Below are 18279 nucleotides of genomic sequence, written 5' to 3'. Positions count from 1 at the left end.
GCATGTGGTGCTGGGGGATTGAACCGCGGTCCCTGTGCTTTGCTAAGCTTGTTCTAAGTAGGTGCTTTAGACCACTGAGCCATCTCACCAGCCCCTCATTCTTTCTTTTTGTGCTGGTGACTGAAGTCAGGATCTTGATATGACAAACAATGGTCTACAACTGAGCTCTAACTCCAGATCCATACATGTTGTTTTTAATTGCAAATTCCAGTGTTCATTGTTGTACAAGAAAGCAATTGGCATTTATGAACAAGCCTTGATATAATCACTTATTGGTTGAAAGGTTTTTTTTTTTTTTTTTTGGTGGTGCCAAGGATCAAACTCAGGACATTGCATTTGCCAGGCAGGCACTTATTCCACTGTGCTATCTCCCCAGCCAGCCCCGGGCCTTGAGTAAGCCAGCAAGGGCCCTGCCACCGAGTTAGATTCCAAGTCCCTGAATCATATATTTAAATACGTACTATTAAACATGCAGGAATATGCAGAAATTAATTATAGTGAAACACAATTACTGAACATAGAACAGCTTTGTGACACAATACTATAGGTGCATCTTTATTTTTTAAAATGGAGAAGCTATTTCATCTCATTTAAACGTTTTTTTTATTAGTAGTACATATCTTCAGTACATAATTATTACATTCATTGTGGGGAATGGGTACATGTTCATAACATGTCGTGATTCCTTTTATGGCCCCTTTCCCTCCCCTACTCCATCTCTTAGTCCTCTTCATGTGCACATCTACCTTCCTGAGAAACCCAAAGTATTAAGGTACTAAGTAGCAAAATATACCAAGAGGTCTAGTAAATAGTATCCTTTTAAGGTGGTAATGAATGTAAATGGTATTTCAAGGTAAGAACTATTTCTGGGGCTGGGGAGATGGCTCGGTGGAATAAGCGATTCCCTGGCAAGCGCAAGGGCCTGAGTTCAATCCCTGGTTCCGAAAAAAAAAAAAAAAAAAAAAAGAACTATTTCTGTAATTACAGAAATAATTATAGAAAGTGTGGACTCTTTCACTGATGGGGTCATAGGATCCAATACTGTTACAGCTTATTGTAGTGTATGTATGTGTTCATGTGTGTGTGTGGTTCTGGGGATGGAATCCGGGGACTCACACATACATGTGAGGTAAGCACCCTGCCACTGAGCAGATCCCCAGGATTGCTGCCTACATCTGTGATGGAAAGAAATGCTAAACTTCAGGTAAAGGTAAGTAAAGATCATGACCCATCTCTCTTCCCATGCGCAAGTCTCCTGCCCCCGCATCCTAGCAGGGAAAGGTATCATGAACCCCCAGGTCCAGCTAGACCTGCATGAGTTAGATACAATGAGGTGAATCTATGTGTACTGACATGAAAAATTCTTTGAGCATATATGGTGATAAAATTACTGCGCGGTACAGGTGGTGTGACACTACTTCTGTTTAACAATATTCATGCATACAAAAGCAATTCAGTGGAGGAAACTGCCTTTTCAATAAATGGCACTGGAGCAACTTGCCCTGTAGAGTCAAAAAATGAATGTTGCTTTGAATCTTAAACCTAATATAAAAGCATCTCAAAATGAATCAGGGACTTAAAAGGAAATTATGTAGTTGTAAGCCTTTTAGAAACAATCATGACAAAATATTTGGGATTTGCATTGAGCAAAGGTTGGACTTTATGTCAAGGACTCAATCCATAAATGCCAAAACTGTGACCAAGTAGACTTGATCAAAAATGTTTGCCCTAAAAAAAAAAAAAAGAAGAAGAAGAGGAAAAGAAAGAAAAACGTCCTGGGGAGATGGCTCAGTGGAATAAGTGCTTCCCTGGCAAGCACAAAGGCCTGAGTTCAAACCCCGGTTCTGAAAAAAAAAAAAAAAAAAGAGGATGGAAAGGCGAGTACCAGCTGGGGAAATGGTCAGCAGCTGACCGATCTGACAAGGGGCTGGAATCTGGCACAGGGAAAGCACTCTCAAAAGTCAACAGTAAAACTGTCAACAGAGGGCCAGCCAAATAGCTAGTGGATTAAAGTGCCTACAAGCAGGTGCAGCGGCTGGGGGGTTTGGTCTCGGGCCTGCCGTGCCAGCCCACCTACCAGCCCCACCCCCAGGGAGCGCTGAGACAGCAACTGAGACTGGGCGTGGTGGCGCACACCTGTAATCAATCCCAGCTGTTGGGAGGCTGTAAACAGGAGGATCACGACGAGTCTGATCTAGTAGTTAGACCCTGAACACCCTGTAGACCCTTCCCTACAATACAAAAACCAACCAAACAAACAAAAAAAAAAACTGTCAACAATTCAATTGGAATCCATAAATGGTAAGTAAGCAATAAGATATGTTGAGAGAAACGCACATTAAAACCATACGGGGACATCATTGCATACCTATCAAAATAGCTAAAATAAAAACCTGCGATAACACTCAATGTTGTTGAGGAAACGAGATGACGCATACAGTGCTAGCGGGAGTGTGAAAGGCGCAGCCACTCCGGAAAGCAGTGAGGCACTTTCTGCCGAGCCCGACTTTGCAATTATCATACAACTCGGTAATTGTGTTCCTGCACGTTGAGCCCACTGAAATGGAGAATCATTTTCACACAAAACCTTGTACATAAATGTTTATTTATTTGTAATAGCCCCAATGTGGAAATAATCCACATCCTCCAACAGGTGAGTGGTTAAACAAGCTGGTACATGCATACTGGAGAACGCTACTGATAAACAAAAATTAATAAATTCATATACACATCTGTCTGGTAAATCTCTAGAGGATTAGGTTGGTTTTTTCTCCACTTATAGCAAAATGTTGCATACTGGATGTTTCCATTTATGTAACATTCTGTAAATGACAAAATTATCAAAATGAAGGGCAGATTAGGGGTTGCCAGTGGTTACAGGAAGACAGGGGTAGAAGGACAGTGGCTGTGACTTAAAAAGCAATGTAATGCCAGGCATTGTGCCTCACACCTGTAATCCCAGCACTCGGGAGGGTAAGGCAGGAGGACTGCTTCAAGTTCAAGGCCAGCCTGGCAGAAAAAGGATGGTTTGCCTGTACATCATCTGTGTTGACATGGGTCAACATCCTAAATAATTTGGCACCTTTGTTTTTGTACTGGAACTAAATCTAAGGTCTTCACACTGAGTCACACCTCTACCCATTTTTTATTTTGAAGCAGGTCTCATTAGGTTGCCTGAGTTGAGCTTGAACTTGTAATCCTCCTGCCTCAGTTACCCAAAGTGCTAGGATTATAGTCTTGCACCATCACACCACTTTGTTTTGTTTTGTTTTTGAGACAGGGTCTTGCTATGCAGTTCAGGCTGGCCTTGAGCTCACTTTGTAGCCCAGGCTGGTCTCGAACTTGTAACGATCCACTTGCCTCTGCCTCTCAAGCGCTGGGATTACAGGCATGCACCACCATGCCCAGTCACACCCAGTTGACTTTTGCTAAAATAGTACCACTAGGGGAAACTTGGGAAAAGATATACAGCAACTCTTCATATTATTTCTTATAATTGTATTTGAATCTACAATTATGTCAAAATAAAAAGCTTAATTAAAACAAGCACCCAAATACATATTCCTAGAGCTTTATGATATATCTCTGTGTATGAAAAGGTAGGCAATAATGTGTCTCACATTAACTGTGGGCTATCTCTGGGGAAAGCATGAAAATTGAGGCAGTGATCATAGGAATATTTAGAATTATAAATATTTGAATTTCTTACAAAGAGAATAAATTCTACTTGAGAGACTGAGAACTGAAACATCAAACTCATGGGATAGGAAGAGAATACCAGACCACTGCTGCTTCTACGGCTGGTATGGTGGAGAATTTCTGAGAGTTTTCTTAGAGGTAGAGGAGATTCATCTGATCCCTGGGCTTGCTGGTAATGGCTGAGCGAAGGACTGCCTCACCCCGCACCCTGTGCTGTGGTGCCCTCAGGTGTGCTGGAGGCTGGAGGGGCTGGCAGGAGAATGAGGGTGGGTGGAAAGGCAGGGCTGGGGTACTTGTTCTCTATTTGCCTGGTTCCTTTCCAGCAAGGCTGTTTCTCTGTCTACAGCTCCACTCTCTGCTTGTCGTGCCTGGGAGTAGTAATGGTTTCCTGTTGCTATTCCCTGTGTGTGCCACCTGCCCTTGGTTCCTTAAACCCTCGACACTTTTCCCATGGTTAAACTTCGGAGCAGGCCATTTGCTTCTTGTGGATTTCATTTCTCCCCCGGAGTTGTTTTGACTGAAATTGTTATTGGGATAAAGGGAATGATTTTTTTTGGGCTGGCTCAGGCTGCCTTAAGGCCGTGTCTGTTAATGCAGGTGGAGGTGGGGATTGAACCTCAGTATCCTGCGCCTGACTGCATTTGCATAAGCAGACACTTAAACAACTGAGCTGACAGGTCCCTGTTATTGGGATAATGGAAAATTTGAGTGCTATTATGAGAAATAACTTGTAGAGATCCTGGGCATCCTTCACCCTGCATGGTGGTTTGGATTTGAAGTGTCCCCTAAGGTCGTGTGCTGAGGTCTTGGTTGCCAGGTAATGGGCTTTTGGGGTAGGGATTGGGTCGATCCATTGATGAGATCATATTTTGATCATTGGGAGGTGATGGGAACTGGCGGTGGGGCAGACTGAAGGCTCGGGTCAGAGGGCTGTGACTTGGGGACTGTACCTGGCCTTTCGCTCTGCCTCTTCAGGGAGCGATTTTCCTCCACCAGGACTGTCTGCCCTGATGTTCTGCCACACCATGGGGACCCAGAAGCCAAATGACCAGGACTTTAACCTCTGAAACCATGATCCAAAGTAGATTTCTCCTCCCCTACTGTGTTTTTCTAGTTATTTGGTCATAACAATTAAAAATGAGAGAGGTAATACATTCAGTTTCCACCAGTGGTAATGTCTTATAATTACTGTAGTACAATATCACAACTAGGATACACCATTGGCACATTTCATTTATCTTATTCTGATATCTTATTTTACCTCTTTTTAGTGCTTCTCTCTGTGTGTGTACACATGTGCATGTGCGTGTGCATGTGTATATGTTATTTTATACAGTGTTGTCAAATGTTTAGGTCAATGCATGCACTGCCAGTCAACATAGAGCAGTTTCCAGTGGACTAAGGGTCTGCTTAAGCAAGCGCAGGGACCAGGTTCAATCCCTGATCCCTGATCTCCAGCACCACATGCTACGCTGCCCCCTTCCCCTAGGCATGCTGAGCTGGCCGACAAGTCCAGGCGTGGGGAGGCTGAAAACAGGAGGATCACTACGAGTCCAAGTTACATAGTGAGACTTTGTACCAAATATTATATATATATATATATATATATATTTAATTCCCACAAGAGCCCCAGTGTTGCCTTTGACAAACACGCTGCCTCCCTCCCTCTACTACCTACGTTGTCCCTGTGCAACAACCAAGTTTATTCTCCACTTCTAAGATTTCATCATTTTGAAATATTACCTAATTAGGGACATGCGGTGTGTAGTCTTTTGAGGTGGGCTTTCCTTGCTCAGCACAGCTGCCTGGATATTCATGCAGGTTGCTGCAGGTATCAATAGTGCATTTTGATTTCACAGTATTTGTGTGTTAGAATTTGTTTAGCCATTCACCATTTGAAGGATATCTGGGCTTTCTAGTTTCAGCAATTACAAATACAGTTATTGTGAACATTTGAATAGCAAAAATTATGCTATTGCATGAATGTAAGTTTTCATTTCTCTGGAATAAATGTCCAGGTATACAATTGCTGAGCTGACTAGGACTCCACAATTTTTGTTGCTTGTTTTGGTTTTGTTTGTTTTAATTCTTAATATTTATTTATTTATTTATTTATTTATTTATTTGGTACAGGGTCTTACACAGCTTGGACTGGTAGTGATCCTCCTGTCTCAGCCTCCCCATATCTGGGATTACAGGTGTGCACCACCACACCCCAGTCACTGTCTCAGTGCACCCCTGGGGGTGGGGCCAGCACGGCAAGTTGGGGATCGAACCCAGGCTGCTGCACTCTGCCTAAGCAGGAGCTTTAGTCTGCTTAGCTATGAGGCTGGCCCTGCATCTGGTATTTATGGCCCTCCATACTTCTAGCCATTACTAATTTTACTTGTAATTCTTTGATCTTTGAAGACATATGATTTTATTTCAGCCCTAAGCTGTATATCACTTGGGACATTTTTGGTGGGAAATAAACAAAAAATCCAATTTATACTGGCTTGAACAATGGGGAATGTATGGCCTTGTGTCTCAGTTACTCTTCTCTCATTTCTGGGACAAATACTCGACTCCCAAAATGAAGGAAGGAAAGGTTTATTTAGCTCACAGTTAGTGGAGGTTTCGGTCCATACTCAGCTGGCTCCAAGGCAGGGCAGCACATGGCAGGCAGCATGCTTACATGGAAGCAGCAAACAGGAAGACAGCAAAGGAAGGAGTAGTGGCAACAGTGGCTACTGTCTCCCTTAAGTGGCATTCAGGCTATACGCCCCAGGCTGGGTGTAACACTCACACTCATAATCCCAGCAGTACCAAGACCCATAACCCCTACCTTGATCATGGATTAATCTCAAATTCTAGAAGTCCCCACCCCATGACTACATGAGGCTTTGGGGAGACAACTAGACACAAACCATAACAGCTTGGAAAACTGAGAAGTCCAGAGTTAGAAGTGAGGCTTCAGGTAAGATTTGATTCAGGGGCTTAAACACCCCAGACTTTCAGTTTGTCAAAGAAAAGACAGACAGACAGACAAACAGGCAGACAGACAGACAGACAGACCCTTCAGGTCTCCCTTCAGCTGGTGAGAAGGCTGTTTATACTTGTAATTCCAAGATGTGGTAGTGGCTCCTCAGGGTTCAAACCTCACTTTTTTCCAGGAGGAAGAAAGGACATGACATCCTTTCCCTAAGATACCCAGGACTGAGATTCATTCTGGCTAGATTGGCTTAGGCCACATGACTGCCAAAACTCCAGGCACTTCAACCAGGAAGACAAATGGAGGTAAATAGCTGCAGCTAGCTCAGGGACCCTACTTCAGGTATGGGGGATGAAATTACCTTTCCAAAGTAATTTTGGTTCCCAAATGAAATATATGATGCTAGAAAGGGTGGATGAGGTTAACCAAACCTTGGAAGATATGCTTTGCTGTCACACTTTGTGGGACCTCTTCTAATGTTTGAGGAGAATTGCTGTCTTGTATTTTTAGGTTTTATACTTCAACTATTTCAATATCACTATAGTTCTATACTTTTGAGCAAGACAAATGTGCACTAAAACATATAAAATAATTTTGTCATGTGAATGTAAGGAAAGGCACACATCCATAGAAGTCACTAATTAAATGTAATATCAATATTTGTTAATGAATTTAATTGTGATTAAAAGCAGTCCCATTTAGAGAAGTTGGCAAACTTGCTCAAAACATATTTAAGCTATTTTATATGGATCAGCTAAGAGATAGAAGAGTTTTGCTAATAATACCCAGGTAGGCTAAGATCAAATCTCCACTTCACATCTCCCCAGTGTGTGAGTTCCGGCAGGAGGTGTAGCCTCCCTGAGCCTCAGTGTCCTCAACTATGAAACACCAGCCAATAAGATGACTTACCTCACAGTGTTGCTGGGGAGAAAACCACAGGGCACATGAAGAGGGCCTGCAGGGGCCTAGGGCATATTAGCTATCATTTAAAAGGAAGTCCATAATTCTAATTTTTAACATGACAATGCTTTTAGAGTTGGGAAAGAAATAAACACTGGGCTGGAGTATGGCTCCCCGGTGGAGCACTTGTCTTAACACACCGGGGGTCACTGGTTACATCCTTGGCAGAATGAATAAAATAAATAGGAAATGCAGAAAGAGCTCACCTGAGACATGGATAATGAAAAAGCAGAGAGAAGAGTAAGGGGGTATTAAGGTAGCAAAAGAAAATACAAATACAGGGGCAGATGAACAGAATGTAATCGTAAGGCAAAGGATGCTGAAGAAGCTCTCTAAAAACAGGTGTTGTGAGACCCTCAGGTACCTGTTCAGGTGGAAATCCCAGAAATGCTAGCGGGCTCACTCAAAAGGAAAGGTGTGTATGCAGTTCATTCCTAGAGTGCAGAACAACCAAAAACAGTAACAGAAAACAAACAGATGTGCACAGACCAGATGAGATAGTTTGCTTTGGAGAGAGAACTGGGCCCAAATCATCCCTGGCAAAAGGGCACTGTGGCTAAAGTCCTCATTGCCTGGCAAGGATCCTACAGCGCTTGGGCCCAGCGCTGACGTTTGGAAAGAGATTCCCAGGATGGGGAAGCCCAATTGCTCACTCTTTTCGCATTCAGGCACATAAAAGCTACCATGGCTGGTCAGGGTAGCACTGCTGAGGCCCACATCACTCTGTATACCTCCTGCAGGACAGGGGAGGCAGGCCAGGCGGCAGAACCACTCACCCAAGGGGCACTGCAGGTGAGCAACACGGGTAAAGCTGAGGGAAAGTGGGCAGCTCGGCCCCTGTGGGGTGATCTTGCCCCCACGACCAGCACCCAGTGCCCCAGCATCAGTCAGTCCTGTGGGAGAGGAAAGAGAAGCAGCGGTGGCCTCCAAAGGCCTTGTGCCTAGACTCCCTGACTTCCTTGCTGCCTGCAGGGGCAGAGATGGAGCCAAGTGGCAGAGCCGCACTGGCTGCAGGGCTGGGGATCCTGTGCATGCTGGCCGTGGCCGCCGACACCAGGGTGGCTGAAGACCAAGGCCTGGTGGCCCACAGGCGCTGCTTGCTCTCACACTACCGCTCCCTGGACCCCAGGGCACTGGCAGCAGTCAAGGCTCTGAGGGACAGCTATGTGAGTGACCCTTGGGCCCTTGGCACTGCTAGCCCTGCCCTGACCCACCAACCTTGGAGACAGCAGTCCTTCTCCCAAGGAACATTTGTGTCCTCCTGCCTGCAGGCTCACCTCCTGTGTCAGGTCCACAATTCAGACCCAGACACTGCCTTGTGTCTCCCTGTGTCAGGGAGGAGAGTGGTCACAAGGGGAACCAGCTTGCTGCAGGGGCGCAGGGATGGGCAGGAGCAACATGGGGTGCATTTCAGGGCCAGCTCGAGGCATCCTGGAGTCTCCAGGCTCCTCAGAGGATGCCAGGGCGTTCCTTGGCCCTTCAGCCTGGTCTAGGACGCAGGGCAGCCTGGCAGGGGCCCCAGGAGGAGTCCTGGCCTCACCTGCTCTGCTTGTGCTGCAGGAGAAGGAGACGCTGGGCTGGCAGCCCCGCAACTGCTCTGCACGCACGGCGAGGGATCTGTCCAGGCCTTCGGTGAGCTTGGAGGCGAGGCCTGGGCGGAGATCATAACGCTATCACCCCCTAACACTGTCACCCCTGATCCTATAGCCTCCTAGCGCTGTCCCTACAGCGCTGTGCCCCTAACGCTGTCGCCCCCACAGTCCTGCGCCTGGCTCCGCCGAGTGGCCCGAAGCATCGCAGAAGCCCAAGTGGTGCTGGGTGGTCTGCCCAGCCCAGAGCGCTTCCCCGGAGCAGGCGCAACGCTCGAGCTGCTGGAGGCCGCCGGCAGGGACGTGGCTGCCTGTGTAAGTGACAGCTGCGCCTGAGAGGACGCCCGGGGTGGGAGTGGGACCCAAGGACTCCTGTCCCGGGCCACTGGAGTCGGGCTATTGAAGGGGGGCGGTGTCCGGGCCAGGGCCAGCAGAAACGGGAGAACTTAAGCGCCCCCTTCACCGCCTGTCCCCGCAGTTGCAGCTGGCCCGGCTGCGCCCCGGGAGGAGATCTTTACAGCCCCGGAGAAGGCGCCCGGAGCTGCGCAGAGCGGTGAGTGAGGCCGCGCAGCTCGGCCTCAGGGTACCCGAGAGGGCACAGCGTGGGACGCACCCCGGGGCTCCAGCGCTGGCCAGCGGGCTCTGGGCTCTGAGGTGGGCGAAGCTTGACTCTGTTTCCCGCTTGGCGCCCAGAACTCGGCTCGCTGCCACGAAGCCACTGTCATCTTCAACCTGCTGCGCTTGCTCACCCGGGACCTCAGGCTGGCGGCGACCTCAGGGCCCTGCGTCTGACATTGCTCAGGTTTGGCGGGACTCGTACACTCCACGCCATTGGCTGCAGCTTCCTCGACGGGCGTGTCCGCCGGCCAAAGAATAGGAGGCTCGAGAGACTGTCTGCCACGATTGGCCAGACCTGGACGCCGCTGCGCAGGGCAAGGGAAGAGCGCGAAAATTTCCAAAGGCGGAGATGTCCTCGGTAGCGCAAAGCGCCGCTGCTTGCGGGAGGAGTTGCCCGAAGCTCCGCCTGCTCGGCGTTGAGGAATTGACTTGCGCTCTGGGCATGATCGCGGCGGACTCTGCCTATGGTGGAACCAGCCCCTGCTCCTGGGGTGCCCCGCCATCTCAGCTTCTGCTGAGTTCCAAACGTTCCCTCCCCCACCCCGCCCCACCCGCACCCCCGCCCCCACGGATTTACACTATGCAGGACTCCTCTGAATCTGTGACTCTGGGAGTGCAACCACGAGGGCCCCATTTCCCAAGTGAAAGTGAAAGGCTGAAATGTCCTTGAGTTGTTATCTTTCTTTGGATCCTTTTAGGTGTATGTTACTCCCATTTGTGCAAATCCCATGTGCATTTCCTATTCTGTAGGCTGGTGCAGAGTGTGACTGCACATGGCTTTTCCCAGAGATTCAGTTTCCCCCTGTACAAAACGGGGGTTTTCTACTTGCCTTATAAACAAGTGATCCCATCGTCCTCTGTGTCTGAATGTGTGGGTACCAATTTGTGCTGGGAACTGCGCATCTGGTTCAAAGGCCTTAGAAGTCTCACAGGTCAGAATTAGTAAGTATGTGCCCGTGTTTTGCTGCAGAGCCTGAGTTTTTCCCTCACTGAACTACATTCTCAGAGAAAGAAGTCAGGCAGAGCTGAGTGATAGAGCATGCACGGAGAATGTGCAGGGCCTATATACACCACCAGCAAAACACGAACACACACACACACACACACACACACACACACACACACCCCGATGATGCATAGGTTTGCAATCTACAACACTGCACAGTCACGGCTTTCTCCCGCAGCCAGAACTAAACCTTGCCTTACAGTGGAACAGGACGGTGATTTGGGCCAATCCTGCCCTTGCTTCGGAAACGTCTTGTGAATGAGAGCACAGAGTTTTGCAGTGTCCCTCTCTCCCACAAATTGTAAATGAGAAAAAGAAGGGTTGGAGCCGGAAGCTCCATGAGCAGTGGCTTTGTGATTTCTTCCCCGGAAAGCCGTCTCCTGACATCACGTACAGTGTGCGTTGTGAGGCTGGAGCCCAGCAGTCCTTGTGGACTGAATAAGGCCTTGGTGGCAAATCTGTGGGGCCCACAGGACCTTTGGTCTCACTACAACTCCAGAACAGTTTCAATCTCCTGAGTTCTCCAGGTCTCTGACAATGAAGGGGCTCTGTGGCAGCTTGGTCACCTCCCCAACCCCTGTAAGTGACATATGGGGAAGAGTGGCCAGACTTGGGGTTTCCCTACCCAAACCATCAACAGGTAGTCTCCTTTATATACCTTTGCCCACCCTAGACATTCTTCTAAAAAGCTCTCAGTTGTCAGGCAGTTGCTAAGGGTATGAGGGGGTCTGACATTCCTTCCCACTACCTGGACTATTCAAGCCCCTATTCAGCTCTGTATCCCAGATCCATCCAGTCCCATTACCATCCAACAGTGTGTGCTAAAAGGGCCCTAGCCCTGAGGATTCCTCACTCACCTCACTTCCAGTCCTGTGAGTCAGGGCCTAGAACGTTCTCTTTCCTTACTCCTCACCTGGCTGAGGCCCTGCCCCCTCTGGTTTCCCAGCCCAAATTCCCCTATTGGCTGGCAGTGTCTATGTCAGGCTGCATTTTTCACTTTTCACACATCATCTGGGACTATCCCTCAGTCCAGGATAAAAGCACCACCCCGGAGTTGAGGCAGGACGGCATTATGGACAGAGTTGGACACCCAGTAACACCTTGTCACTGAGCAGCAGGCCGAGATCCACATGTAACACTGAGGCTCAAGACTCCAAGGCCGACAGAGGTAGAGAACAGAACTGCCAGCCTCAGGCACACATTTGCGTTCAGTCAGCCATGGAGGGTAAGAGCAGGATGAAGCCAGGTGAGACCGCAGCATGGCCATGGCTGTCAATGCCCAAACAGGCATTAAGCCCTGGCACCCAACAGCACCTTACTTGCTGTCCCTCTGACACACAGACCCTGCTGGAGGTTCCATGCTGCTGCTGCTGATGGTGGTGTTTGTCACAGTGCCAACCAGGACTCGGGCAGTTCCTGTGGACAGAACCCACTGTATCTCTCTGGACACCAGGAAATGTCATAGGGCCCAGTTCCAGTCTCTGCCCACACAAGAGCTGCAGGCCTTCAAGACAGCCAAAGATGCCTTTGTGAGTCTCCCCTGAATGCCTCTCTTGGGGCTCCCCTCCAGCCTTGCCCATGTGAATTCTCTCCCCACATGAGGTAGACATGGACCTAGCCCTCTCTGCAGTGGGCTGACCTCAAACTCCCCCCTAGAGCTATAGCCTCTCCCTCGCCATAGTGGGCTCATTAAACAGTGGCAGCTCTGCATCTCCTTGTGCTCCTATTGCAAGGGCCCCACTATGTCCCCTGTAGTGGAAGGGCCCTCGCCACCCCCTGGTTTTAAACTTGCCACTTTCCTGTCATGAATCATCCTCCAAACCCAATGTCCCAAGGCTCATCCCAAGGGTGAGCTAACTTGGGCATTTGCTGCCTAGGAAAAGCAGCTCCTGCCGAAGAACACTGTGTGCAGAGCACGCCCCTTCCCCAGGACCTGGGACCTGAGGCAGCTGCAGGTGAGTGCGGCTCAGGCCCAGCCAGCACTCACTGGTCCCAGCCTCCAGCCTGGTATTGGGCACATTGCCCTCCTGCTTTGTCCCTGTCTGTCCCTCCATGATGGTCCTCATCCATTCTTCTCCATGTTTGGCCACTCTGTCACCTTTCCCTTGTCCCCTGACCTGTCACTTCCCCTCATCCCTTCTGTCCTCATCTCCCCCGCCCCTGCTCTGTCTTCTGTCTGAGCATCCCTCACCTGTGCCCATGTCCTGGCCCAGGTATGGGAGCGCCCCGTGGCCCTGCAGGCTGAGCTGGCCCTGACCCTGGAGGTCCTGGGCAACGTGACTGACCCAGCCCTGGAGGATGTTCTGGAGAAGCCCCTATCCACACTATGTCACATCCATGCCCAGCTGCAGGCCTGTGTGAGTCCTGCGTCCCTGTGCATAACCTGGGCTCTGACCCCCACTCTTTCCTGAAGGCCAAGCTCACAGCCCATTTCTGCTCACAGGCCCGGGCCTCACCTACAGCATCCCCAGACCCCACAGCCCCCGCCTGTCCCACTGGCTGCAGAGGCTCAACCAGGCCTTCAAGAAGGTAGGAGTGCAAGAAGGTTGGTGTCTGGACACCAGGATAACCGACCGCGGGCAGCTCCAGAGCACTGTTTGTGTCCCCACAGGAGTCCCCTGGCTGTCTCCAGAACTCTGTCACCTTGAACCTCTTCCGCTTGCTCACCGGGGACCTGAGATGTGTTGTCAGGGCAGACCTGTGTACCTGAGTCCTGGACCCCTCCTGAATCCTGCCAAGGAAGCCTCTATTTTATTTGTGTCCTGCATGTGCTTTAATTTATTGTCACGCAATCACTATGTATTTATTTGTCTGTTGGATTCTCCAACTCCCAGCTAATTAAATGTCTATTTTTCTACTTTTTAAGACCCTTTTGCAAATAAACAATGAAGAAGACCCCCTTGGGTGGACAGTGTTTTGTTGATGTGAATAATTTTTATTTAAGCCCTGAGAGCAGCAGCACCAACACAGGCTGTCCTGTATCCAGTGTTGAGGGCTACATAGTTTGAGGGCCATGCAAGATCCAGGGGTGCAGGCGCCTGTGATCCTGTGTCAGAATACAAGCCCACATAAGGCCTGCTGGGCTTGCACCAGGAGGTCTGAAAGAAACTGCTCCTTGTGGGTCCAGGTGTCAGCTGCACATGCTGCTCCTGGTTTCCAGATGAGCATTCTGTGACCCTGTCTGGTGGGACTCTTCTGGCTCTCTGGCTCCTCAGTCTGTGTTCTAGACCCCACCTCTTGGAATCTGCAGCATTGAGTCCCTTCTCAGCCTGGACCCTGCTGACCTTCTCTGCACCTGTGTCTTCTGCCTCAATCAGAGAACACTGTCTTTGTGAGGGGCTCAGGGGGATACATTGGGCCATTTCATACCCCAAGACAGTGTCCTTACCTGATGTTCTTGGAACATGGCAGAGAAGATGCACACAACTCCCAGGACTCGGGGTGAGATGACATCCTCAGAGTCTGGGTCAAACTTGCATGCAGTGAAATTGATTGTACAACCAGAGGTGTGATTGAGCATACAAGTGACTTGCAATGGCCATCCACCGGAAGGTGTGCCCTTGTGCACCTCTGACTTTATTTTTGGCTCCTCTGAAGATGTGGGAGGCTATCAGGTGAGTTTCCTCTGCACCACACATTGCACATTCCTTCACATCAACTCACTGTGTGCAGGATCCCACGATTACACTGCATGGGAACTCAGGCCTTATCCTGGAGTGATGCAGCCTCTTGGCTCCTTCACCCCGCATCCCCAGACTCCGCCTGCTCTCTTTCCAGATATATTTCCATGAGCCTTGGCAACATGCAGAGTGCAGATGTCCCTGCCACAGCCCCTCTTGCTCACTGGATCCCTCCATCCTGGGGCAGGTGTCCCTCCCTGCCTGGTGAGGAGGGACAGTGTGCCAGCTATTACTTGTTGGTCACCTGCAGGCAAACATAAGCAATGAGTAAAAGTCAGAAGCCAGCAGTCACTGGCATCTTGTGGTGTCCTGGGGCAGAGGAGCTTCCTTGGAAACTAGGGCCTCTTCACACACTATCTGATAATGGGGAAGGACCAGGCGAGCGTTTGCACCCATAGCCCATGGCTGCTGGGTGCCCCTGACCTGCTGATGGGCTAGGCTTAAAGACTGAGCCCCCCACATGGTTTCACTGCCTTGCACTTCTCCTTTATGACCTAGTACCCAGTTGGCTCTGCTTTCAGGACTGTATGTTTGTGTAGATCTCTTGACTTTTTTCCACAGCCCAGGGGTGCACTGCCCTTTGCTGGGGTCTATGGAAACTCCCAGTGTCCCGCCTTACCATACAGTCTCTAGTTGCCAGGGCCTGTTAGTCATGAGCTTCACAGGCTGGAACTGCCATGCCGTGACCCGGCCTGCTGCTAGAGATCTGCTGTTCTGCACCATCCAGTGCCCTGGTGTTCTGCTTTTATGGGGATTATTCCTGAGTGTGAAGTACACCATCCACTGAACCCACACTGCCTGAGGGCCAGGGCCTTTTCCTCACTAATTTATCTTCTGCCTCAATCAGAGAACATTGTCTTTGTGAGGTGCTCAGGGGGATACATTGGGCCATTTCATACCCCAAGACAGTGTCCTTACCTGATGTTCTTGGAACATGGCAGGGAAGATGCACACAACTCCCAGGACGTGGGGTGAGATGACATCCTCAGGGTCTGGGTCAAACTTGCATGCAGTGAAATTGATTGTGCAACCAGAGATGTGATTGAGCATACAAGTGACTTGCATGGCCATCCACCATGTCACCATTAAGAGTGACAATAATTGAATTGGGGAGGGGTCCTGCCATTCCCCAGACTTCCAGATCCTTAAGTATTTCCTTCATGGGACACTTGGCCAAATCTTTAAAGGTGCTGCCTCTGCCTTATGTAGCTTGAAACCAGCACATTCTTTGGAGACTGCCTGGGAAGCCTTGGATGGTCCTGGGGGAGGCGAGGGTTAGGGTTAGGGTTAGGGTTAGGGTTAGGGTTAGGGCGTCCCAGGGCCCCACTCTGCCTGTGCACCTGGCCAGCCTCAGTCAGTGTGACCCACTCTGACCTCCCTCTGGCGCACAGAGTGATTGCCTGTGCCAGACCCAGGGGCAGATGTCACTCAGGGATCCGACCTGCGTTTGTGCTCTCTAGCAAAGGGGAGTCTGGCACAGCTCTGCGCTTTGGGCCACTGCTGTGTTCAACTTGTAGAGGGCACTGCCTTCTACCATGATCACTCTGGTCTTTCCTTTAATGCGCTGACTGAGTTTTGGTTTCAGTTTGGTCTTGGTTTGGTTTTCTCTGACTGATTGTCTTGGGTTGGTTCTGGCTCGCTTTCGTTTTCTTGGTCCCAATGGTGAATCTCAGGGCCTCCCACGTGAAAACAACACTGCTGCTGCCCTATGCACTAAGTACTTTTCATTCTACTTGGGACAGCGATCAACTAAGTGTCCCGTGCTGGCCTCTAACTTGTGATCTTCCTGCCTCAGCCTCCCGGAGCACCAGGATTACATCGGGCACCGCTGTGCCTGGCCCGTCTGATCTTTAAGGCATCAGAGCAGAGTTCTGTGGTTATGGGACTCTCGCCAGCCCCCTGCAGCCTTCCAGCACTCACTGTGACACAGATATCTGCCCTCTTCCTGTACCTGATGGCTGCTTTTACCATCACAGTCGAGGGAGGAGGAGCCAGGCTCAGAGCCCTCCTCGTGGCCTCCCCTTGTGCCAGCTCTGGGTGTGCTCCGGGTTCAGGATCCCCTTTGCTCCCGACTGCAGATTCTCCCATGGTGCAGAAGGACTGAAGTGATGCTCCACCTCCCCAGCATCCACAGAAACGTGGGCTCTGAGTCCAACAACTTGCAAGGGAGCTCTGGCTGGTTACCCATGGAGACTGATGGCCAGTAGGATTTTAGGAAGCTGCTCCATGGGAATAAAGCTCTAGGTGACAGCACTTGCCATTTCCGCTGAGGTAAAGAGGCCCCTCTGCCACCTTCCAGCTGCCATGAAGAGCCTGTAAGCATAGAGTATGGGAGAGTTACAAAGTAGCACATCAGTCTGTTACATTTCTACCGTGAGACACAAAGACCCTATGGTTCAGGTTCCTAGGGCTGTGGTCCCAACACGCACACAGCAGGTGTCCTGAAGTTCCAGAGCTGCCCAGGTGCTGTGGCCCTGCCTGTTACCCCAGCACTCAGGGAGCTCCAGTAGGTGTGGAGCGGGAGGCCACCCTGAAGTACACAGTGTTTCTCAAAACAGAACAACCATCACAACTGAGTGTATCGTCGCACAGCCCTGGAAGCAGAAGTCAAACCTCAGGTACAGGTAGGGTGGTGTCTCTGTGAGCCTCGTAGGGGACAAACATCCTGGCCTTCTCCTGCCATGATGGTTGCTGTAGGCTTTGGTGGCCTCAGATCCCTCAGTGCAGTCTCTGCCCCATTGTCACTGGGCCTCTTCTGCATGGGCATCTCTCTCTGTCTCCTTTCCTGTTCCTATGAGGCACCAGTCAGGGACACTCTCCATACCCCTAAGCTCATTCTAGCTGCAGTGGCCCTTTTTGCAAAGAATGTCACATCCCCAGGTATGGTGGCTTAGGAATTCATCCTATCCTAGCCAACAGGTAGGAATCTCAAGAGCATAGATAACAGTTTCATGAAGAAAAAGCCAGAAAGTACTGTTTAGCATTTATCACAATTGTTTTCATATACATTGAATGTGAACTTACCGCCTCACTTTTCTTGGAGCCTGGTTATGTTGCCTAGTTGGCCTGAAACCACCAGGCTCAGTCTTCCCAGGGATACAGAGGGCCAGCAAGGAGCATTACCTTGGAGTCCATTTGGTAAATGTCTTTGTTTCACTACTGACTTGGAAAGTTCCTGGGAATATAACAATCAGCTCTCCAGAGGCAGTAGGAGCCACTGGCCATAGCAGCCCTCCTCCTGGCCCCTTTAGGGAATGGTTTAGGGTCACCAGGTGACACACTTGTGAAACCATCCATTCTTTCCTCCTAGGGACCCTGCCTTTCCTCCACTTTGGATGCCTGGCAGTGGGGTTTCCCAGATCACGAGGGTGAGCCCATTGAAGTCTTGGAGTCCCATTGGAGGAGGCAGATCAGTTGGGACATCACTCAGAGAGTGTGATGGGAGGAAAGGGAGAGGGACCAGAAAATGGAGTGAAGGCACAGCGAGGGAGGGCTGTGGCTGCTTCAAGGCTGGAAGACGCAAGAGAGGAGGCTCCCTCAGGTCCCTGTGCATGGGACCTGTGAGGCTGCATTTGAGGTTACAGATGCTGACCTTGGACTTGAGGCTTGGACTTTGCCTCCACTTTGAGAGAAAACACACCTCAGTTATTTGGGGGCAGTGGGCTCCTTGCTTTACACACAGGGTCTCCCTCAAATGTAAGTTGTCGAGATGGGGCTCAAACTTCAAATGCTCCTGCCTCAGCCTCCCAGAGGGCA

General features: G+C 49.9%; 2 protein-coding genes across 2 annotated transcripts; both read left to right on the top strand.

Moving 5' to 3' along the window:
• Positions 1 to 8610: 8610 nt before the first annotated feature.
• LOC101583018 (interferon lambda-4-like) lies at positions 8611 to 10011 on the top strand. Its single transcript, XM_004636883.1, has 5 exons — positions 8611 to 8796; positions 9191 to 9262; positions 9391 to 9534; positions 9698 to 9772; positions 9913 to 10011. Exons 1-5 carry the CDS (start codon positions 8611 to 8613, stop codon positions 10009 to 10011), a joined length of 576 nt encoding a protein of 191 aa, XP_004636940.1.
• Positions 10012 to 12061: 2050 nt separating this feature from the next.
• LOC101582609 (interferon lambda-2) lies at positions 12062 to 13553 on the top strand. The gene is made up of 6 exons (XM_023721463.1): positions 12062 to 12068; positions 12185 to 12372; positions 12721 to 12798; positions 13057 to 13217; positions 13306 to 13372; positions 13455 to 13553. Exons 1-6 carry the CDS (start codon positions 12062 to 12064, stop codon positions 13551 to 13553), a joined length of 600 nt encoding a protein of 199 aa, XP_023577231.1.
• Positions 13554 to 18279: the final 4726 nt, after the last annotated feature.

This window comes from Octodon degus, unplaced genomic scaffold (genome assembly GCF_000260255.1).
Source record: "Octodon degus isolate 3935 unplaced genomic scaffold, OctDeg1.0 scaffold00083, whole genome shotgun sequence".
NCBI classification, from domain to species: domain Eukaryota; kingdom Metazoa; phylum Chordata; class Mammalia; order Rodentia; family Octodontidae; genus Octodon; species Octodon degus.
The sequence above is the reverse complement of the archived record's forward strand: the minus strand, read 5'-3'. Positions and strand labels throughout refer to the sequence as shown.